Here is a 24,339-nt window from a genome sequence, read left to right as displayed (position 1 = left end):
TTTTTTCAGGAACAAAGGTGATTCTTTATGTTTTTCCCCCTGATATTGAATGGAGAGCTTGCCCATGTCTTGGAGGGAAGTAGCCTTTCAAGTACTTAGAAAGCTAAGTAGCCAAAAAAGATTGAGAGTAAGAAATGTCCGTATGAAAGGGACACCAGTGTTCTTATATGTGTACTATCGTTCCATATTTCAGAGGCTAGAAAATAGGTGGTCTGTAGTAGCAGTAGTACTAGGTACCCCCCCCCCCTCTGTGTGTGTGTGTGTGTGTGTTGCCTTTTAACCATGTAAGTCCTACTGCTAGGCCAGGCATCATGATGGCCCATGCTTTTAATCACAGCACTTGATAAGAAGAGGTTGATGGATTTCTCAGAGTTTGAGGCCAGCCTGGTCTATAAAAGTAAGTTCTAGGTCAGTCTGAGATACATAGTGAGACCTGTTTTAGGAGGGGAAAAATATAGGACTAGATCTGGGGAAAATGCTGGCATCTTGTTAGTTCATATTATGCTGAACTATTAGTTCATATTCTGAAGCCAGCAGAAATTGACTTGGGTGGATATGATCATTAAGTTGGAAAAAGTGCTATTTAGTGACTTCTTTGGCAGCAGTCAGAAAGCTGGTATTTAAGATCTTGCTTTGAGGGTAGCTGACATCCGTTTTACCCATTAGATCCCAGATATTTAACACTCCTTCTTGTCTTTTCTTATGAACCTGGCATCACCAGCACTGTGAAACAGGGTAGACTGGTTCAGAACAGGAACAACTTAATTACTGTGTGGTCCTCAGATTGCATAGTTCATAGTTCCTTTGGAGTGGCAGTCAGAAAAAGCATCATATACCTGAATATTGACTTATATTTCACTTGTGTTGAGTTCTTAATGCATCCCCCGCCCCCGCGAGCCCGCTGGAACCAGTTCTTAAATTGGTACTTGTCTATTTTACTTAGAAACAAAGATGGAAAGTCTGAGCTGGACTTTGATACAGATCAATATGATATCCTGGTATCAGACTTTGATGCTGAAGAAAAGGAGATTGGTGGTGTTCCCTCAAAGCCGCCAGAAACAGAGTATTCCCTACGGGTGAGTGAGAATAGTCCTTCGGCCGTGAGAAGTACGATTTCCTATAATGTGAAAATACCATATAACAGAATTGAAGCGCAGGTGTGTAGAGATGCTCTGTCAGGATTCCTTTTCACCGTCTATGCTGAAGCAGTTCGTGAATATAGCTACTTTCGTCTCAGAATGGTAGTTAATGCATTGTGAAAATGTACAGAAACTCAGCCAAAGTATTTGCCAAGCCTGGGCCCAGTTGGCTGGTGACGATTTGGGGAGATATCTGTAGAGTTGGCGATGTACATAACAATTTGCCTTTCACAAATCTATAGGCATTTTGTAGTGTTCTATATATGAAGCCTCGGATGAAGATTTTTCTGCGACAAAAGAAGGTGACTACCCAGATGATTGCTAAGAGCCTTGCCAATGTGGAGCACGATGTGTATAAGTCTCCCTCCACCGTATCCTTCCGTCCAGTTGACGTCTTCATTCTGGGGTAAACCTCTCTATTGGTATGCAGCCAAAACTCTGCCTTATTTTGATTCAAAATTGTGTGCTAAAACAGCCAACATTGTGGGCTGAAACCTCACCCTTGAAAGAATTTTTTAAGTGTTGGTGCACTGGCTTGATCAGACACCGATCACAGATTATTAATAAAAGTCATAATGAGTTTGAAGACTGTGGCTTAGTTATATTTTAAAATCTAATATTGATTTACTTATTTATTTATCTTGAGACAGAGCCCCTCACAGTATTCCATACTGGCCTGGAAGTCATTGTGTAGCACAGGCTAGCCTCAAACTTGAGGTGATCCTCCTGCCTCAGCCTCCAGAGTACTAAGATTGCAATCATATGCTGCCACACCCCACTTTGCAATCTTTTTATTAGATATATTCATTTTTAAAACCTCAGTGTATGCCAGTACAGAGTTGAGGAGCCCATCCATAGTTACTCCAATCACATTTGATTAAAAAGTTTTAGTTGGAGGTGTTCAGCTTACAGCTTATGTTGTACTAGGTCCAGATTTAAACTTAGATGCGAAATGGTGAGTAGAAATTAAAGGTATTTCTAGGAGGAGATGAATCACTCTCAGGCCAAGCATGGATTTCCTGGGAACTTTTCATAATGACAGCCATCCAGAAGAGCGCTTGCTCCTTTTCCCCATCTCATTGTGCTGCAGGTGGATGTCACAGACTAGGGACACTCAAGATGAGCTGTGCTAATTAACCATCTTCATTGGTGTTTGCAGGGGGAAAATAGTCTTCAGAAGGCCGAGAACTCAAGTATTTATGAAAACTTGCTTTTTTATTTTCTAGAAACCGGAAATACAGCTCTTGGCCCTATAGATATGTTCTCTGCATTTTTCAAATCAAGTCATTATTTTCCTTGGTCTTTTTTCTTACTGCCACAATTAGAAATTGTTCATTTAAAATAAACTGTGTAGTTAGTACTCACAGTGGATTTTTTTTTCCTTTTTGGAAATATATCCCTTCTCTACTAGGAAGTTTTCTTTTAAAGCCCTAAATAAGTCCAACTTAGAGTCAGGGTTAGCAAGTGAGACCATCGTTTATAACTTCACCTTGTGTAGGTTAGGACTGTAGCGCGGTGCATTTAGCAGTCCCTCCAACTGCATGTTTTCCTGCTTCTGTTTTACGATATGTCCCTTTCCTCAGCGTGGATTCTTCCTGTTGGGGGTTTCTATCAGGCCAACTTCAGTGCTTGTTTTTTAGATTTATCTCAGCCCCCCCCCCCATGAATTCAGTTACCTTCTCACACTACAATTCTAGCTAAACAGCGTCACTGTTGGCGTGACGGAAATGAAACCCCAAGTACTGGAACTATTTTCCCGAAGTGACTGCAGAACAAGGTATTTGGTACTGATTTATTTCTTCCTCGATCGTGAGAAAAGCCGCATGGCTCTTCTCTGTTCCGTGCATTTCCCCTACAGTGTACCCTCGGCCCATTCCTCATGACTTTAAATGTGTACAGCAAAAAATAATTTGACAGTCACTATCTTTATAATGTCAGTTTTGTGGTGTGAGAATTTTGATTGATTTGGGAAAGTAGAAAACTTTATTTCTTTTGCTTTGTTTTGGAATAAGATCCTATTTAAAGTTTGTCTTGAATTCCTAGAGCCCAGAAACTTGATATGTTCTGAGTCAGATATTAGAGTACTAGGTTTACCAGTTGTATCATATTTCCCATCATACCTAACCCGTTTATCATATGGTATTGATGTATATAGCTTGTCATTTACAGAGACTGTGTAAGGTATTATTTTTTTATTTCTGTGACATATAGTAAGAGAAACTAAGGAAAGAAAGATTTATTTTAGCTCATGCTTTTAGAGATTCAGTCCATTGTGCAAGAAAGAGATGGTGTAGCTAGCTCACAAAAGTAGTCGAAAAAAATAGAACAAGCAGTAGTGGCATGCGCCTTTAATTCCAGCACTTGGGAAGCAGAGGTGGGTGGATCTCTCTGAGTTCGACACCAGCCTGGTCTACAGAGTAAGTTCCAAAATAGCCAGGCTGTTCCCGTCTCAAAAAATAAAAACGTAGAACAAGCGATTGCTTGTGTTTTTAAATACCTTCTTGAAGGTTTACATTGATTCACATGTAATGACATTTGGTGGAGATTTTGTTTTTATAATACTTTTCTTTTCTCCTGAAACCTCTAGTGTTCGTCTCCTTAATGATTTTCTTCTCAGAATAAGCAGGTGAAAATCACGTTTGGATTCTCTTGCAAATACCATAACCAGTTTGGAGTAATGATGTATCATAACAACCGCCTTATTAAGGCCTTTGAGAAGGCGGGCTGCCAGTTAAAGGTGAGTGGTTACTGCCGCTTTGTCATAGAGGCCTGCAGAGAATGGGAAGAGAATCGCAGGGAAGACAGATTCATTAATGGTTTTCAGCCCCATATCATGTCAGTTATTAAATTCTGATACTGAAACTCTGCATTAATAGACAAGGTGTCGTATGTGGGGGAAAAAAAACCCTCTTATTTCTCAGGTGTTGACGGGCCACCTAGGTATCTATTCCTAAGGAGTAGAATTCAGTCACACCATGTGTATCAGCTTATTAACGTGTCAAATAGCTCTAATTATTATCTTGTGGAGACAATAAAGGTATATTGGAAGGTTCATAACATTTAGTGGTTGGAAGTCAAGATTTGTGCCCTATCTATAAAGCATATCCCTGGGTAAATCAAGTAATTCCTTTGAAGTTCGATTTCTATGCTAGAAAAAGTGGGAAAAGTTTTATTTATTTTCCTTTAAGTTTAGAAGGTTAAAAGGGATTGAGTGTGATAAATAATACGAAATATTTCCTAAGCCAAATGACACAGATGCTACCATTATCTTTGGTGCTTTAATGATCATTTAGAGTAGTGATTTCTGCAAGCAGCTGTTTCATTCCTGGTCTGAAGATTAGGCGGCTGATGCACAGTGGATGTCACACTGCTTTGTGTGACATGGTAGGATAGTTGTATAAGCCCCAGGAGAGCTGAGTGTGAGGCCTTGGTTTTTCCTGTTACATCATCTTTAAACAACTTCTGGTTATATGTCAGTAAAGAGTAAAGCACGCTTTAAAACGCCCAAATCTTTTGCGCTTCGCCTCTGACTCTGGGGGTTCCATGGTGGCTTATCTATGTGTGGAAACGCCCTGTGTTATAAGATTCAGTGTGCTGATTACATCGCACCTCTAGTTTTTGGATAAGGTTTCATTTCGGTTCTGCAGAGTGTTGGTATATGATCTTGCTTTTTAGTAGTGTAAGTTCTATATTCCAGTGAACCTCTTGGCAGTCTTAGAATATAAAACACATGACAAAAGGAGTTGCGTGGATGAAGTATAGATAGTTACTAGAGCTGAGGAATTCTAGGGATCTGTGAATCATTGTTTGAACAGTCTGAGAAACAGAAAGGGGGTGGATCCGGATGGGCGGGGAGGTGGAGGAGAACTGAAGGACTGGGAAGAGTAGAGGGAGGGGAAACCATAACTGGCATATACTACATGAAAAAAAGTCTATTTCCAACGGATGGAAAAAAAAGAAAAAAAAATCTCAGCTGTTACAATGGTCAGGATCCAGTCTTTTAAAACATATTCTAAGTGTTCCTCTACATCTTCATGGCATTTCCTTACCCATGAATACTGTGTAACCTTTTCCATTATTTTTTGGAATCAAAAGGAAATGCCTCTAGGCTGTCAATAGTAATGTGTTGAAATTAACATTTTCTTCTAAGCCAACTTGTGGAGAAGGTGTGGGAGTAATTGGAGTCATTGAGTGCAATTTCCTAAAACCTGCCTACAACAAACAAGACTTTGAGTACACCAAGGAGTACCGGTGAGTCACCCTCAACCTCAGATGTTTCTGATAAAATGCTCAGGTACCATTCTGCTCTCTGCACTTTCTAAAGCACAGCTAAAAGCCAGCCGGAGACGTTAACTCACAATGGCTTCTTCAAGTATATTTTCTGAGATTAGAGATGATGAGTTTGCTCTTTTTCATTTTACCTTTAGAAATTACCAAATATAGAAGTATTTTGACAAACTATTTCTGGTAAAGTGAAGGACCTTGTCTTTCATTAGAGAACATTTTGGGGCAAGAAATTGAAATTTGCCCCATCAGTTTTCTAGAAGCCAGCGAACACGTGAAAAGACGTGTTAGAACAAGGAAGACAGGTGTGCTCTCATGGAAGCATCTAGGGAAGACAGCATAGCTCAGGATCATAAAGGAACTTGACATTGACATTAAACCAATAGGGATATTTTGGGAATTAAAGAAAGGAATTGTTGGAGCACTGGACTGAGATCCCAAGGTCCAAATGAGGAGCAGAAGGAGAGAGGAAATGAACAAGGAAGTCAGGGCTGCGAGGGGTGCGCCCACCCACTGAGACGGTGGGGCCAATCTAATGGGGGCTCACCAAGGCCAGCTGGACTGGGACTGATGGAACATGTGATCAAACCAGACCCTCTGAACGTGGCTTACATGGAGGGCTGACTGAGAAGCCAAGGACAATGACACTGGGTTTTGATTCTACTGCATGTACTGGCTTTGTGGGAACCTAGTCTGTTTGGATGCTCACCTTCCTAGACCTGGATGGAGTGGGTTGGACCTTGGACTTCCCACAGGGCAGGGAACCCTGACTGCTCTTTGGACTGGAGAGGGAGGGGAATGTGGAATGGGGGGAGGGGGAGGGAAGTGGGAGGAGGTGAAAATTTGTAATAATAATAATAATAACAATAATAAGGAAAAAAGAAAGAAAGGAATTATTGAAATCGGGCTGAAAATAGGTTTGGGGTTTAAGATACAGCTCAGTAATAGAATGCTAGCTTAACACACATGAGACCCTAGACCTCTTATGTATTAGGTAAAGGACATGGGACAAAAAATTAGAATCCTTGATTGTTATGAACACATGTGGTATATGAAAATGGAAACTTAAATACACATAAATAACTAATGTGTATATGCAAGCTGAGGAGAATCTTTGTTTGTTTATTGTTTTTCAAGATATTATTTCTCTGTGCGCCCCTGGTTATCCTGGAACTCACTCTGTAGACCAGGCTAGCCTCAAACTCACAGAGATCCACCTGCATGCGCCACCACTGCCTGGCTGAGGAGAAATTTTAAATATGACTAAAGAAAATCAAGGAAAGCTTCACAAAGCAAGTTAGATTTGAGCTTAAACTTAAAGAAAAGGCTGGTGTTTCCTCAGTGAACTAATGAGAAGGGTACTCTAGAGCAGTGGCTCTCACCCTTCCTGATGCTGTGACCCTCATGCTGTGTTAACCCCAACCAGAACATTATTTCACCTCTACTTCATAACTGTAATTTTGCTGCTGTTATGAATCATAAGGTGAATAGTTTTGGAGATAGTTTGTCAAAGGGGTCGCGACCCCAGGTTGAGAACCACTGTTGTGAGCAAAGTAGAGTATAGGTAATGGCACAGAAAGGCCAGGGATGTTCTTGGGATGTGAAGAAAGAGAAGATGGGAGAACACTGGGTATCATTCAATTTAAAATCCCAGCAGTATTTTTTCTAAGAGTGGGAGGAAAATCATTTCTCAGAAATGTTTTCTGTGCTCCAAGCTACAACAAAATTAATTAAATGTTCCTTCATTTATTTGAGACTGTAAGAATTTGAGATGCAGGATTTGACAAAGAGATAGCAATTTGAATGGCAATTCCAAATTAATTTCAGCACAATTGGGTTTTAGTCGCTCAGGCTTATCAGTGGTTATGGCAACGGTGTGCTCTGGAGCCAAATAAATTAATCATTTAAATGTGAGTCTGACCCGTAGTGAAGACCTTCAACCAAGACTTGTCTCCTAAATGTGAAAGTTTAGAAATAACATTGGTTTAATGGAACCAGATATTCTTTCTTTTGAGTGAAAGTGATGAATTTTTGATAATTACCTAAATAATATCTGTGAAGTTCAAATGTTAGACATTAAAATGTTTTAACAGCTTTCCATATTATTGTTGCCAACATACCAACCATAAAAGTCTATTTTTTTCTTTTGCATACATTAGACATTTGATTTTGGATGCCTAATTTTTGTCTGATGAATTTGAGGTGATTACAGAGAGTTCACATGAAGGCATTCTATAACATGTAGGATTTCTGCTTATGTAGTTTAATCGTTACTGCACATTTATTTTCCTAAAAACAGAATGACAGCACTAACATACATAGAGTTTGTGCATAATAAATTTGCCAGTTCAGGCATCATTGCTATCTCTTTTTAAAATATTTATTTTTCTTTTATTTGTATATTTCCTGTGTTTGGATAAGTGTATCATATGTGTGCCCAGTGATGGTGCATGGCAGAAGAGAACAAATCCCCTGGAACTGACATTGCAGACAGTTGTAAGCTGCTGTATGGGAGCTGAGAATAGAACCTGGGTCATTCTCCAAGAGCAGCAACTACACTTAACCACTAACTTCTCTATCTAGCCCAATTTTTTTCAAAGACAAGATCTCATATAGTTCATATGTCTCATATAGTTCATGCTTGCCTCAAACTCACTATGTAGCTGTAGGTAGCTTTGAATTCTTGTGCTTCTGGCCTACAGGTCACAAGAGTTATGATGAAAAGACTGAATCATCATGCCCTATGCCTTTATGCTGGGAACTAAACCCACATACGTAACTGGAAGTTTCTCTCCCGCCCGCTAGTTCCCAAATAATCACTCTGAGGTTTAATATTAATTACAAACTGGTTGGCCTATTGGCTCAGGCTTATTATTAACTAGCTCTTACAACTTAAATTAACCCATTTCTACTATTCTATATTTACCACAAGGCTTGTAGCTTTTTACCTTTAGCTTTCTTCTTGGGCAGCTGCTGGCATTGCCCTCCACTCCACCTTCTTTCTCCTCTGTCTTTGCTGGGATTTTGTGCCTAGCTGTATTCTACCTTGCCATAGGCCAAAGCAGCTTTATTCTTCAGCCAATAAAGGCAACACATTTACAGCATACAGAAGGCCGTCCCACATCATATATATGTAAGCATAAGTCTATCGCTGAGTTATATCTCCAGCCCTATTGATCTTTATGTAAACTTCATACAAAGTAAGAAAGATTTTAGATAAAAACATAGGAATTTGAAAACAAAAACGGGGGCATAGACTGCTAATCCCAACACTCAGGGGCTACGGCAATGGGATTGTAAATTCAAGGCCAACCTGGGCTACAGGATGAGTTCTTGGGTAGCCTCATCTACATAGCAAGAACCTCCATTTCCTTTGTCCCTGTCAAAAATCTGAATTTGAGAGAAGGATTAGAAAATATTGCTGTCACAAATTCCTGTGACTATTACAGATTCAAAAATAGAAATGATAAAGGAAATATAAGTTATCATACTACTAAAATATCTACAGAGAAATAATCTTAATACATCACTATGAACCATCTGGATATTAGATTTTAGCTATAAATATCATGGTTGAAGCTTAAAACATTTTTAGAGTCAACTTCACCTTAAAAAATGCAACCAAAGCATATTAACTGAGCAAGCCATTAACACATAACACAGTGACTAAGTTTTGTAGAATCTTCGAAAGAATTTCAAAACAGTTGCTTAAGGGCTTTGCATTCTGTTTGTAATAATAGATCATCACACATTAAAAAACTAAATAGCAGTAAAATGGCTGATAGACCTCTTTGGTGCTATGCAGGGAAAATGCTCTGATGAGACAGATAAGGAAAGATTTAGGTAGATGATGTGACTTAAGATAGCCTTAAGTGGATCTCTGAGTTCAAGACCAGCCTGGTCTATGGAGCAAATTTCAGGACAGTCAAGGTTACACGGAGAAACCCTGTCTGAAAAAAAGCAAACAAACTGAAGAGATATTCCCTAAAAGGTACAAGATTAGAGATGTAGAGAGATGCTTCTGTGGCTAAGAGCTCTGGCTGCTCTTCCAGGTGACCCAGATTCGATTCCCAGCACCCACATGATGGCTCACAACTTCCTGTAATTGTAGCTCCTGGGGATCCAGCAGCTACTTCTGGCCTCCATGGGCACAAGGGACAGATGTGGTGTACAGACATGTGTGCAGAGAAAACACCCACATGTATAAATAAATAATAAACAATTAAAAAAGGATACCAGATGCAGAAAAGGAAGGGAATTTTTGTATAGAGTTATGGCATGGGCTACTGCATTGACAAGAACTCTGAAGGGGATGTGGGGATGAGGTGATGCTGTAGAGTGAAGAAAATCAAACAAAATTGATAATGTAGGGCCATGTCCTAAAGCAGAGACGATCAAGTATTTTCTGAGAAGGCCAGAGAGAAATATTTGGGCTTTTGTAGGCCACACACAGTCTCTTACCCAACTTTTGAATTCTGTCATAGTATGAAAGTATACATTGACAGTAAGTAAAGGAGCGAGCATTGTTCCAGCACAGTTTTGTTCACAATAAAGGCAGTGAGTCCAGGCTATAGTTAGCACACCCTTTTCTTAGAACCCTATATCTGAACTATGTGGCAAGTTATAGCTAATGGATTCAGAGGAATCAGACAATAATTTACATTTTAGGAAAGAACAGTATACTCAACTTCTGTCTACAAGCAGCAGAAAACAACTTCTATTGTTGCAAAAATTTACCATAAATTTAGTGGCTTAATATAACACTAATTTACTGTGTTAGAGTTCTGTAGGTTAGAAGGCTTGACTCAGATCTCACTAGGCTAAAATCAGGGTGTTGGCAGGCCGTCTTCCTTTCTGGAGACTCTAGGGGAGAATCCGATTCCTTTTCTTTTCCAACTTTAGAGACTGCCAGCATTCCTTGGCCCAAGGCCCTCTTTTCCAACTTCAAAGTCAGCAGTGATGAGTTGCATCCTCCTCGCATTGCATCATTCCGGTTACCCTGCTTCCATGATCACATTGCCTCCTCGAATTCTGACTCCTCTGCCTCACTCTTCCACAGTTGAAGGCCTGTAGTTTCATTGTATCATTTAGAAGCTTTTCCTACTTTAAGGACAGTCAGTGAGTAGCAGTAACTCTCTTACTGTGTATAACTTAAGATAGTCACAGATTTTACTGTGTATAACCTAAGTTATTCACAGATTTTAGGGATGGGACCTAGACATCTTTGAAAGACTATTATTTTATTTATCAATTTATCAGTCTGCTCTCTGGTGCTTCAAGATTTATTTCTCACATTCAAAAAGTGATTGCCCTATTCCATCCCAACATCATCAAAATTTTCAGAGTCTAAAGTCTTAACTAAATGTCATCAGCTAAAAAGTACGTTAGAAGTCTTGACTCAGATCTCACTGGGCTAAAATCAAGGTGTTGGCAGGCTGTCTTCCTTTCTGGAGGCTATAGTGAATTCATTTTCCATAATCACATCGCCTCCTCTGAGTTTCTTTCTCCCTCTCCCTTTGTCCCTCTGTCCCTCTGTCCCTCTCCCTCTCTCTCTCCCTCTCTCCCTCTCTCCCTCTCTCTCTCCCTCCCTCTCCCTCCCTCCCTCCCCCTCTCTCTCTCACACACACACTTTAATGCTAAAATATAATAGCAGGAGATGCACAGGACACCACTTATATAAAAGTTCTGTGTCGAGTGGGGTTTAAATAGAGAAGAAAAAAAGATTTACAGGCACCAAGCAATTTCATAAATCCAGATAGGATTAAATAGCAAACACAAGATATAATTTTGTGGGACTTATAACACTGCCCCCATCACTAAAATTCTGCCTTCAGGGCTGTGGTTCAACTCTCAAAATATTCTATTCATGAAGACTAGTATATTTTTACAGCAGAGCAGTTTTGTCAATTTTATCCTCATTAGAGTCTTTTTAGTTATTAATTTTATTTTTGTGATGATAATATAATTGTATCATTTTCCCTTTCCTCTCTCCAAACCCATATACTCCTCTTTGCTCCTTCAAATTCATGACTTCTTTTTTTCAGCATTGATACATACACATATGTATGCATGTATACATATATAATCTTAATTACAGCCTGCTCCATCTGTATAACATTACTTATAGGTATATAGTTTTAGAAATTTTGTAGGATTCTTTCATTATATATTCTCCCCCGTTTATTCATGTCAATTGGAGCTGAAAGTGTTTGTGCTCCTGCCATCTCAAAAATCTTGTAGGTCTTCCATGGACGTGATGAATATCCATTCCATTTAACAAGAGGCTCTTGACTGATCTTCCCTAGACAATCTCATTTCTCTTCTTGGCCTCAGCTGAGATGGTTGTGAAGGTCTGGGAGTCACATGCTTCATATTCCCAAAGAGCCTTGTATGTGACTGGATATTTGACCTTTTGATCTGACTGTGACAGTAGCTAATGATTGTCCAACCCTACTCTTCATTCACAGAGCTCACAGCCCTAACAATGAATCTGTACATTTTAATATCTTTTGTGATTTTTGACTGCCTGAGAACATTCCAGATTGTCAAATTCCGATTCCTTTCCCATTATCAGTTCTTTTCTTGTATCTTTGCTTTCCTGCCTTTTCCATGACCAGCCAGAGGACACAACTTGAGCGGTTTTTCTGGAAATCTCCTCAGCCAGATGTACAAATTCATCAGGTACAAGCTCTGTGCTCCGTAGGTGTACAGGATGTGTTTCTGCTAAGCTTTCTGTGACTGTGTAGCTAGGATCATATTTCCGATTTTCCAGTAACGTGTGGGCTCATTTTCCCTGAGCCTTGATTAGAGTGTCTTTACCATCTGTCTTTCTAACTCTGTTTACAGTGATTTAGACATTCTTTAAGGCAATCTCTAGCTTCTTCTCTACCATGCTTCTCTACTTCCTCCTGAGCCCTCATCAGTTTAGTTAACATCCATCCAGATATCGATTGCCAGTCTGCTTGATGTGATTTAGGATCTGGCGTGTTTCTCAAACCTTTGCCAAATTTCTTTATTTTCCTTTTATTCTGTTTTTAGAGAGGGTCTTGTGTAGCCTCAAGATCACTGTATAGCCAAAGACAACCTTGAACTCCTAATCCCCCGAAATGCCCCAGGCTGCTAAATTTCAGTTCCAAAGCAACTTCTTCATCTTTATTTGTTTTTTTTTTCTAGTAGTATTCTGTTTCTAGGCACCACAATCTGCCGTATTTTTTCCTATTGAATTTTTAAAAATATGTATGTATATGTGCACACAAATGTGAGCATATGCAGGCTCGGGACCTGACGATTGATAGCATGCTTTACCCACTGAACCAGATCGAGGGACCTGTATTCTTTTTGTCATGTCATATTGCATCATATTTGTGAATTTGGGTTGACGCCATTTGGATTTAAAGTGATCATTGGTAAGGGAAGACTTCTGTCATTTGGCAATGCATTTCATAGCCTCTCTCATTTCCCACATTGCTGTGTTTGATGTTTAAGTGATGTTTTATAGTGGATTGCTTAAATTCTTTTCTTGTTTCCTTTTATATACACAATCTAGCAATTTTCCATGTAGTTATCATAGAGGCTACATATAAGATGTCTCTGTCTCTTTCTTTTGGCTTTAGACTTCTACAGTGCCTACAATGGACCACTGGTGGTGCCTCACATGTCCTTCAGGCTTTGTTTCCATCTCGTCAATTTTCTTTCTTATTGGTCCTCAATTTTAGTAACTTCTTAAAGTTCCCAGATTTGTCTTTCTGTTCCACTTTTGAATCTATCAAGTGAATGGTCTGTTCTACATTTTATTTCAGTTCTTTTAAAACAGTTTTCTGTCTCCTTATTGCTATTACCATTTTTTCAAAACCTCTTTGAACTTGACTTGGTGTTTTTTATTATTTTGGGGGGGGGGGGTTGGTATCTTTAACCCAGAAATTTTTCAGAGACTGTTTATTTGGATTTCATTTTTCTTTGATCATACCATATTTCCTAGTTTCTTTGTATGCTCTGTGATTTTTATAACAATAATTCTGGAAATGAGGTTTTCACCCTTTCCTAGGATTTGCTGTGTTGTTTTTGTTTATTTGATGTCAGTGGTGTGGTTTGCTGTAAGCTATCTCTGTACCAGGGACTTGGTAGAATGTAAACTTAAAATTGTCTCACTTGTTTTCTGAACCTGTATTTCCCCTGGAAATTCAAAGTGATGTTCTAATTTTCTATATATGCATATATGTGTGGATGTGTGTATGTATGCATGCATATGCTGTGTATATATGTATGTGTGTATGCTTTTTTAATATCTTCATTTTTAACATCTGGCTCCCCAAACAAGAAAAAATATGAAGAGGTAAAAATGAAGTTTCATCACTTTGAAAGTCCTGGACATCATTTCAGTTAGAGGAGAAACTTGTAATCATGGAGAATATAACAGAAAAGGCCACTTGCCCGTTGTGTGATCTAAAATAGTGGAGTAGCACTGAGAGCACGGGCCACTATCCTTGAAGGATAGGAACCCTTTTTCCTATCATGATTCTTATAAGTGACTTGGGGAACGCCTGAAGGATTCTCTGTCATGGCACTAGAAATGGAGAATGCTAAGAACAGAAATGGACCAAAATTAACCACAGTTACCACCTAAGTGTTCCAAAATACTGATTGTTAAATACTAACTGTATTTGTTTCGGGTTCTTATAGCAGCTGTGCAGTAAAATGCCAAGGAAACATTTTCCCTATTAGTCTTAGTTCTCTGTGATCAGGCAGATTGTGCCAGTGCAGATGCTATCTCGGCAAGGAGACCGATTCCACATGCCTCTTACTTACCTTCCCAGGATCCCATCACATTTTCTCTATCAAGTAGACCTTGAAGAGGAAAGAGAACATGCAGTATGACTTGAGGGAGGCTGCTAACAGAGCGATGGAAGCATCGGTAGTAGGAGAGGGGGATGAATTAATCTAGGAACGTGCCTGTGGTGATTTTAGTCTTGTGTATATAGTGAGAATCGAACTTAAATGGGTAAGGTGGCAGTAAGGAAGAGGTGCATGGAAGAAGAGATCTGCAAACATGCCAAGTAATGATCCCAAACATGCCAGGTAATGAAATTTCTCAAGGGTATAGTGTTTCAGGTATGTGTACATTTGCATTAAGTTATAATCCTGGGAAATAGAACTTAATAGCAATTATTCATTAGATAAGAAAGCAAACTCAGATTCAGTTTCTAACAGCAGCGTTGTAGAAAAACGTTGAAGAAACATTTTCCATGTTACTACTGTGCTGCTGTGGTTAGTATCTGCAAATGAGCTATAAAGACAGATCAAGCTAATGTTTGATTGATTTTTAATAGATAAGTTTTTGTGTATGAGCCTCTAATTTTTCTATTTGATCCTGAGTTATGTCCCTATAATTATGTGAAAATTTAATAATTCATCAGTATTTATCTCTGTCCTCATTCTGTCATAGTCTCTAATGACAACAGCATACTCATTCCATGATTCTATAAGACTTGAAAAAATTATTCAAGTGCTGGACCTTAACATACTCCTTGCATTTTCTTTCAGGTTGACAATAAGTGCTCTTGCCCAGAAGCTCAATGCTTATTGGAAGGAAAAAACATCTCAGGAGAATTTTGAGAACTTACCTACATTCAGGCCAGTACCATCAGTAATAAAATATAGAATGTGAAAGCATTAAGGGTAATGTCCTTCCATCAAATGGAAAAAACAAGGATAACGTAGTGTTTTTCACATCAGGAAGGTTGATTAACAGCAATAGGGAAAGCACAGGTACTAATTACATCATTTTGCCTCTTCATTCTGTTTTAAGACGTATGTGGTTTGGATAATAGATGTAAAGGGTTTAATGCTGTCAGTTTAGGAGAGACTAATACAGTGGGGGATTATGGCCATTTAAATTAGACACTCCTCGGTGGAAAGTCTAGATCGTTGAGTGCACTTCAGTGAGTCACTTCACCTCTCTGTACTGAGTTAGACTCCATGATTTTAGAACAGTGCATGGCATAGGGTAGGTGTTCAGACATGCTAACAAACTTGCTTCCTCTTTATTCTTGCTGCATTTTATTGTGACTGAACAGGTATTTCAGAGCAGAAATAGAGAACGAAACACATTAAAGGAAAAGCAGAGTTTATTCCTTGTAGATACGGCGAAACAGATCAGCACAGAAGACAGACTGCATAATAACATACACACAGTTATAACATCACTAAGCTAGATATCAAAGTGGTAGAGATTACACTGCCCCTCTCATATGAGGGGAGGCGTCTATGTTTTAAAACAGAAATTACTAGATCAATGTATGGTGCAAAATTCTGTTTCAAATGCAATCTGAATGCTGTATGTATGTTTCTACATTATTCTAAAGATCTCAGCTGATTTCAATCCGCTATTTTTGCCAAAAATTTAAATTAAGATTAAATGATATTTGTTCTTTCAAATTAGCACTGATTCATGTAGTGAGACAGAAGTTCATATGTTGCTGGGGCATGTAAGATCTAGTAGCAGATTTTTTTCCTTTTAAAATAGTTATTTAATTAATTTGCTTTGCATCCAGTTTCCCCCCTCCCTCCTATCCTCTCACCTCTTCTTCACCCCGCAACTCAATCCACTCCTGCTTCTGTTCAGAAAGGTGCAGGCCTCACATGGGTATCAACAAAGCATGGCATATCAAGTTGCCGTAAGACTAAGCATCTCCCCTTGTATTAAATTAAGACTGGGCAAGGCAATCAGTGTGAGGAATAGGTTTCCAAGAGACAGCCAAAGCATTAGAGACAGCCTCTTCTCCCACTGTTAGGAGTCCCAGAAGTAGAACAAGCTACACAATTGTCACATATATGTAGAGGACCTAGATCGATCCCATGCAGGAGTCCCAGAAGAAGAACAAGCTACACAGCTGTCACATATTTGTAGAGGACCTAGATTGATCCCATGCAAGTTCCCTGGTTGTTGGTTCAGACTCTGTGAGTTCCTATGACCCAGGTTAGTTGATTCTATGGGTTTTCTTGTGATGTCCTTGACCCCCTGGCTCCTCCAATCCTTCCTCCCTCTCTTCAGCAGGATTCCCGAGCTCAGTCTAATGTTTGGCTGTGGATCTCTGCATCTCTTTCCATCAGTTACTGGATGAAGGCTCTCTGATGACAATTGGGGTAGTCATCAATAGCAGAAGGCCAGTTTAGGCATCCTCTCCACTGTTGCTAGGAGTCTTAGCTGGGGTCATCCATCCCTGTAGATTTGTGGGAGTTTCCCTTATATCAGGTTTCTACCTGATCTCAAAATGCCCAACTTTCCAGTCATCTCTTTCAATACTATCTCCCCATCCACTCCCAAACCCAGTCCCTCAAGTTTCCATCCCCTTCTGCTTCCAACCCACCCAGGAGATCTCTTCTGTTTCCCCATGAATCCTCCCTTGGGCCCTCCTTTGTTACTTAGACTCTCTGGGTGTGTGGATTGTAGCATGGTTATCCTTTGTTCTACAGCTAATATCCACTTATGAGTTAGTACATACCAGGATGATTTTTTTCTAGTTCCATCCATCCATTTGCCTTCAAATTTCCTGATGTCGTTTTTAACAGCTGAGTAAATACTCCATTGTATAAATGTACCACATTTTTTTAAATCTGTTTTTCAGTTCAGGGGCATTCATGTTGTTTCTAGGTTCTGGCTATTATGAATAAAGCTGCTATGAACCCAATTGAACGAATGTCCTTGTGGTATAATTGAGCATCCTTTGTGTACATTCCCAAGAGTGGTATATATAGCTGGGTCTTGAGTTAGATTGAGAAACCACCATATTGATTTCCAAAGTGGCTGTACAAGTTTACACTCCCACCAGGAATGTTCCCCTTGCTCCATATTCTCTCAAGCGTAAGCTATCATTTGTGGTTTTGATTTTTGCCATTCTGATGGGTGTAAGATGAAATTTCCAGGTAGTTTTGATTTGCATTTCCCTAATGGCTAAGGATATTGAACATTTCTTTAAGTGCTTCTCTAGCAGCAGAATTTTAATAACAGAGATTATTTATTGAAAATTACTTAAGTTCCAGACATTATTCTTAGTTCCTTTCATGTAATAATTTATTCAGTAATCCATAGAACTCTCAGTATACAGGTATTATTACTTTGCAAATAGAAAGCCCAGCACACAAAGAACTTACACCCTTTGCACAGGATTAGCCAAGTAGAATACAGTAGAGCTAAGGTTCAAATTGAACACCCAGGTCCTTGAAGCTACACACTTCTGGAGGGATATAGCAAGGGCAATATATATATAACTCCTTTAACTTTATTTACTGCAGGCAGAAGCTCTACAGTCCTTCTTTCTGCCTGGATTGAAGGATTCACCGTGGTCTGTTTGTAGCTGCTGCCTCTTAGTGTTCTTGTCCTCAAGAGTAATACAGTCATCTTTTTGCAAGACGTTCTTCTGTGCAAATGCATCTAAAACAATGCTAACACAACCTTTCCTCTCCTCCTCCACTTCTGCTGAAACTGCTTTCCAAGGACTCCGGCTTTGTAGCTGTGTGAAAGTAACAGACAGCAGAGGTCAGGCCTGAGCATAGAGCTTCAAGGTTGCAAGTCTGGGGCAACCTAGAGCAACAGGGAGGTCCAAAAGTCTGCGAAAACTTGGCTAAATAGATTTTTTTGAAAAAGAGTATTTGAGTGGCACAAGTACCTTTTATTTTCTTCTTTATATAGTTCTCTATTTTATAGTTTTCCGTAATGGGATAATGTTACTTTAAAACTAGTAAAAAAAAAAAAAAGCAGGACTTAATACAATGAAAAATGACTGAAAGAAGTCATAATAAAAGCATACCGGTTCATTGACCAGTCTGGTAGAAGAGCTGTAATGTGCAGGATACACAAAACTTGCCCTGGGAGTAAAGTGGGCCGGAGGTGCCTCTCTCCTCCCTGCGTGTTTTCATCAGCCTTGGTGCTCTCCGGTACAACTCTGCACATTGTTTATACCTTCTGCTACATCCGTACTACTCTCCTCCACGGGGAAATGAATTCACTTTCATCTACAAGTGATTGGGTTGCACACTTCTGGAACTGACGAGGGTGGATATGCATTTGGAGAGGTCAACCCTGAATGAGTTTATCTTAATCGTTTTGACCAATTGTTGGAGCCATCATTTACAGTTAGGAAATTTAACCAAAGTATATTGCCTTTTGTGATGGATGTTGGGAATAGCAACACAATAATGTGATTATAAACACGTGGTTTGATATGATGCTGGAGTCAAACTCAGAACCTTGTGCAGGCTAGCAAGCTGCACACTGAGCTACATCCCTAAGCCCAGAGGGCAGGTTGTGAAAGGGAAAAGAGAAAGCAAAAGCGTTCAGGGAAGTGGGGGAAAGATTTTGATGGCAGTGAGAGAAATCAGGAGTGTGCTCGGAAGTGGGGGAGAGATTCTGATGCCAATGCTTCCTCTGTGCCTCCTGCAAATACATGTAAAATTCGTTCAGTGACTGGACAAGGAAATGAAACAATTGGGTGAGTTTTACTTCTTTATAGCAATGTATGATACACATACTTTTCTCAAGGTAACAAACCTAACTAGTATTTTCTCAAAAATAAATTCTAGAATAAATATTATTATCCTCTACAAATAATTGTATATCAGTATGTTTTGTATCCACATCTGGTATAGTTATCCAGGTTGCTTGCAATATACACATTTCAGACATCGGGATTATACAATTCCTAGGCATTTTTTCCACATAAAAGTTTTGTTTTCATTTTTAGGACATACCTTTTAAATGTAGGACAAAGCCCCGAGCTAGGATCTATACAATAACATTTCTGTTTTTCCTCCCTCAGGAGGATTCCCGACCAGACATGGGTGCAGTGTGATGAATGTCTTAAATGGAGGAGACTTCCTGGGAAGGTGGATCCATCCACATTACCTGCCAGATGGTTTTGTTACTATAATCCCCATCCAAAGTACAGGTAATTTCTAGGACTCAGTCTTCTTTTGATGACTCCTGATTTGTCTTCCTATTCCACAGAACCACTTTATATCAAATCTATCTTCTTTAGCCTGGCATTCAAGCCCCCTGTGCTGGCTGGCCCCATTTTAACTATGTAGCTAACCTTATTTTTCATTGTACTTGACCAAACCCCTACAAGGCAATATTCCTTTGCCATGGCTACTCTCCCCTCCATGACTCTGATAGTGTCGTTTCTCTTGATTGAAATGATTTTCTGTATCCCATGTTCCATTTCAAATCATAACAGTCTGAGGAGCTGAACTCTTTTGTGGCAGCTTTTCCTCATAATAGCAATTTTTGATGATTTCACTCTGACCTCCCGCAGCATTTGATTCTTGACTTTTGTTCCTATGCCATTTTTTATTTGGGGGTATTTTTGGGGAGTTTATTTATTTATGTTTGATTCTACAGGAGCCTTTGTTCTTTAAGACTAGGTTCCTTACATCCCACACCGAGTCGATAGCTTTCGTATGTCTCCTCTGTAGGATCCATGTAAATAGAATCTGTTGCAGTCAGTGCTGTTTGTTTGCTTCTTTGTGTTCCTAGTGTGCCATATGTTCCTTATAGCAGGCAACGTCTAAACAGTGCCCTACAGAACTCACTAGTTCCGTGTGTTCCTAACAAGTCAGTCTGCTTCCATCCAGCTGTGATCTCTTGCCTACTCTTCTTTTCACGGACCACACGCTGGTAAATAGAAGGTAGTCCAGCAGAGTATGCTTTTTAGAGAAAGTGTCCAAAGGGGAAGAAAGTATATGAGTGAAGGCTAGGTGTGTAATCTGGAAGCGCACCTCCAGGGTCTCCACATATGCCTGTGGACAGGAAATGAGACTGAGTGGTAAGGTTATGAAGTTGACTTGTAGAAGTTTCTTTGTTAATGCTTTCCTCTTTGGACTATACTGTCTTTTATTTTTTCACAGTTAGGCCAGGAGAGATCCTTCTAATCCACTTTATTCCCTTGCAAAATGAATATAATGCAATTGCCAACTGATACTCCTGTTTATCAGGGTTTTTTTTTTTTTTTTGCATTACTTGTGGCCACCGAATAAATTTGTTCATGCCTTTGGTTCTTCCTCCTGAGATTCCCTTCCCAGTGCTATACATATAGCTAGCTTGTGTGGTGTGAATGGGATCCAAACTGGAGAAGGTTACCCAATTAAGCTGCTCTATCATTAAGTTGCCCTTAAGGGAGGTAAAGAGTAAAATCTCAAACAATGTTTTGCTTCCGAAAGATGACTTCCTGTCTGTACCACAGGCGATGCTCTGTTCCAGAAGAACAAGAACACACTGAAGACTTATACCTGAGCAAGGCTAAGCAACAGTTGAGTATACGTGAGGCGGTGCTCTGCTTCCTAGAGCCGAGGGATCACTCTTCCTGTCATAAGACAAGGGCTTGAGGAGGGAGATAGCTTTGCAGGGCTCTGTGCTTGTCCCCCTCACCTGTGTGCTCTGCCCGTTCTTCCTTCTGTCACCTAATCCAGATTGCCTCAACTTGTCATGGTCTGCTTGGTCATTCTCCTCCCTGCTCCGTACACTCACACTCACACACACACACACACACACACGCACACGCACACGCACGCACAGAGACGGAGCGAGAGTTTGAAATCCCTCCAGTAGCATAATTCAGAAATATAGCCCAGTTTCTCTGAACTTCATGAGTGCACTAAATAGCACGTTATTTACAGACAGTCTCAGTACGCAGTCTAGGCTTACCTGTAACTCACTCTGTAGACCAGGCTGGCTTTGAGCTTGTAGTCCCCCTACGTTGGCCTCCAGAATCTAAATAGTACTTTTATCTTCTAGAGACGAAACCATTGAGAAGAAGCAGCAGCCTATGGAAAGTGACAAGCACCAGGTGAGAGACAGGTCCATTCTTCCTCTTCTCACACCGTTTTCTGCCCCCACAGGATTCAGGTTGAAGACCACCGCCCGGCATTGCTGAGGGTTTCTTCTCATTGGCTCTTTGGGTTTTGTGTTGATCTTCTGTCGTTGCTGTTCAGTCACTGAAACAGAAGAATAACGTCATTTATTTTCCAGACTTGGATCCGTACCGATTCTGGGCAATGAGAATGACACCTTTGGTGTCAATTAGCAGTTGTGTGCCATCTTCATGAGCTGCTCCTCTTGAGTGTCTGGTTTTCCTGTCTCCTTTCTTTTGGGATTCAGGGATCATTCCTTCCTCTTTTCTCTTGGGAAGAAGGGTTGGTTCTTTGTGCCTCCCCACCCCCGCCCATCCCTGCTTTCAGGCTGGCTGGCTTTATAAAGACTCTGCTGTTTTGAATTTTCAGGAGCACTGTCTCTCGGACATGGTTGCCCAGCTCCGGACGCTGAAGGGTGCAATAAGGTTGGCCGTCCTTTCAGGGACACTCCTTTCCTGACAGCCACCATAGCACCCATATATCTCTCCCACCTCTCCTTGCCTTTCTGCATGATTTCCCTCTCTACCCTATCTCCCTGAGATCTGCTAGTCGCATGTTAGATTCACTTACTTCCCTAGTCGGGCAGGTCAGACTAGTGAGGAGAGAGGCAGTTTAACACTAATAACGCTTCTTCACGTACCCTAGTCAAACCGAGGCGTGTGAGCAATCACGGTTCATATCCTATGTCTGTACAGAGACCGGGATTTCCAGGACTGCCCTGTCCTCATTCAGTTTGCCTTCCCTTTATTCTTTCACCCTAATTACTCGTATTTTCTTCATATGCTGGCTCTCCTACCAGATCCCAGGTGCATGTCCCTGTTGTGTGCACTGTGAACATGTGGTAGCCTCTGGCATGGGTCTCTCCTAAACCAGCAGATATTTGCTGCAATGCTTTTCCTCTCCACTCACGTTTTCAACACAGAGCTCGGAAGGATGAAAGCCCAGCCTTCACATGGGTCGCAAGAGCGAAATAGACAGCGATTGGGGCCTGGGTTTGTCTTGTGGGTGGGATAGGTCTAGTAACCAATACAGGAGTTGGGAAGAGTCTGTTGGTGTCTAGCTGATAGTGACTGACTGTGTTTGGGGTCAGTGTTCTAGTGTACATTGCTGTGCACTGTTTGTTCTGTTTATTTGGCCAAACATTCTTTCCTAGCATCAGAAGAATTGGCACATCTTTTGGTATTTTGTTCAAACTTGGGATTTTTATGAACCATTTCTTTTTTGTTAGGTCCTCAGTAATCCACCAAAGATTACTACTATACCAGAGATGGCTGAACTAAATGACAAGATGATTGGATATGAGCATATCAATAGCCCGATCCTGCTTCCATCCGGTGGAGAAGAAAACAAATCACCTCTTCAACTGAAGTCGTTGGATCCCAGTGTTTTTCAGTTTTCCAGGTGACTAAAACCATCATTTGCTTTCAAAAACAAGTCTCAGAGTCTGTTTTCCTGTAGAGTAATTTGATGTCACTTATAATACCTATTATATATACTATATATGTAATGTATGTATGTGTGTGTATTGTCAGACCTCACACTCACAAAGAGATCCACCTCCCTCTTCCTTTCAAGTGCTAGTACTAATAGTGTGTACCACCATGCCAGGTAAGTTTTTTTCTTAACACATGAAGTTCACTCATGAAAATATAGTTTGGGATTGATAGAATTGTGTCTTGCATGCACCCCCTAGTTTTCCCTTCTTATAAGTGCTATGTCGAGCCTATATATTTTTGAAATGTTCGCTGTCTTGTGTTTTCTATTGAAGTCTTTGAAAAGTATAAAGTGCTATATAAATAAGGTAATGCTATATAGAAAATCATCGTCCCTATACTTCATTAATATTAAAGTCTACAGAGGATTCATAGGCCTATGATATGTTGGCTCTGTGTAAAATTAACTAGTAGAAATGTGTCCCTAATGATCATACACTGTTTACTAGAAAATAAGTCATCCCCAAAAGTTTGTTCTTGCATGACATGGTGGTACAAGCCTTTAATCCTAGCGTCCAGGAGGCAGAGGCTCCCATGTGTTTGAGCTCAGTCTTGTCTGCATAGTGGATTCCAGGCCAGGCAGGTTACACAGTGAGATCCTGTCTGGAAAAGTTTGTTCTTGGGCTTCACTTCGTTTTCTACTGCCTCATCAATGTTGTTAGTCAGTGTAACAGGAAGGAGGAAAACTATGAATTTTCTTAGGCATCTCTGAAGTACTAAAAGATACAGCAGCCCCCGTATTGCCACTAGCAATGAACACAGTACTCCTAATTGCCACACCTTGCATTTCTCTTCTTCTGCTGTTTTCGTTTGTGAAGGGCAAGCAGAGAATTGCTCCCAAATAGTAGAAATGTCTACAGTCATCATTAATGTGATTCTTACAAAACAGTTGTGAGTTTCTCAGTGCCCCTTTTATAACATAGCATAGGGCAGAGGCCATAGACTATTTCCTAAGGGTCAGCTAACCTCTCCCGCTAGTGATGTAGAGTCTTTGCCTGCTCATTTCTTCTGAGGTCTTTCAGCCTCATAAACAAAGACTTGTGCAGGTTTGCGAGTCCCCTGTACTGTGATTCTTCCACACACAATTAAGCTGTGTAGCTAATACAGGAAATGTTAGATCTCCTGAACATGAGCAGGTGGCCTCAAGAGAAAGTGAACTTTTGGACATAAAGCTATTAGAAGAAGCAAATGACAATCTATGTGAAAGCGTCCCAAGCCTTGCTTGGAATGTGGTCAGTACTCAGGAAGCAACGTTTAAATCCCAGTCAGATTGAAAGAGCAATTTAGAAAATTGAATTTTGTAGCAAGGGGGTAGAAAACAATAGTCCACCCTGGTCTCCGTAATTTGATCCTAACTCTACCCTATTGCTTTCATTAGTTTTTCATCAGTCACTGCAGGCTTGGAGGGGTGCACAGTAAATATTACTTCTCTTTCTCGGTCGTCTGGCTATTTTCCTACTATGTTTTCAAATTCTTACATTTTAATGACCACTTTTCTTTTTCTGCCTACATTTGTTTGG

The 24,339-nt window shown here is 40.2% G+C and overlaps 1 protein-coding gene and 1 long non-coding RNA gene across 4 annotated transcripts in view; one reads left to right on the top strand and one right to left on the bottom strand.

Annotated features, from left to right (window-relative positions):
- Positions 1-24,339, top strand: part of Morc4 (MORC family CW-type zinc finger 4) — a 56,136-nt gene that overhangs the window by 17,313 nt on the left and 14,484 nt on the right. For all 3 annotated transcript variants that reach the window (XM_038317067.1, XM_038317065.1, XM_038317068.1), the window contains exons 6-14: positions 944-1,076; positions 1,382-1,510; positions 3,757-3,876; positions 5,290-5,390; positions 14,964-15,053; positions 19,238-19,366; positions 20,660-20,725; positions 21,211-21,262; positions 22,555-22,727. In XM_038317067.1, the coding sequence (XP_038172995.1) occupies positions 944-1,076; positions 1,382-1,510; positions 3,757-3,876; positions 5,290-5,390; positions 14,964-15,053; positions 19,238-19,366; positions 20,660-20,725; positions 21,211-21,262; positions 22,555-22,727 (993 nt within the window). The remainder of the gene's footprint in view (positions 1-943; positions 1,077-1,381; positions 1,511-3,756; positions 3,877-5,289; positions 5,391-14,963; positions 15,054-19,237; positions 19,367-20,659; positions 20,726-21,210; positions 21,263-22,554; positions 22,728-24,339) is intronic.
- Positions 17,200-22,217, bottom strand: LOC119805176. The gene is made up of 3 exons (XR_005283879.1): positions 21,967-22,217; positions 21,121-21,410; positions 17,200-17,932 (listed from the first exon to the last, which is right to left on the bottom strand). It is a non-coding gene; the product is annotated as an uncharacterized LOC119805176 (long non-coding RNA).

Source organism: Arvicola amphibius, chromosome X (genome assembly GCF_903992535.2).
Source record: "Arvicola amphibius chromosome X, mArvAmp1.2, whole genome shotgun sequence".
NCBI classification, from domain to species: Eukaryota; Metazoa; Chordata; class Mammalia; order Rodentia; family Cricetidae; genus Arvicola; species Arvicola amphibius.
This window is presented reverse-complemented; position numbering and strand designations above follow the sequence as displayed.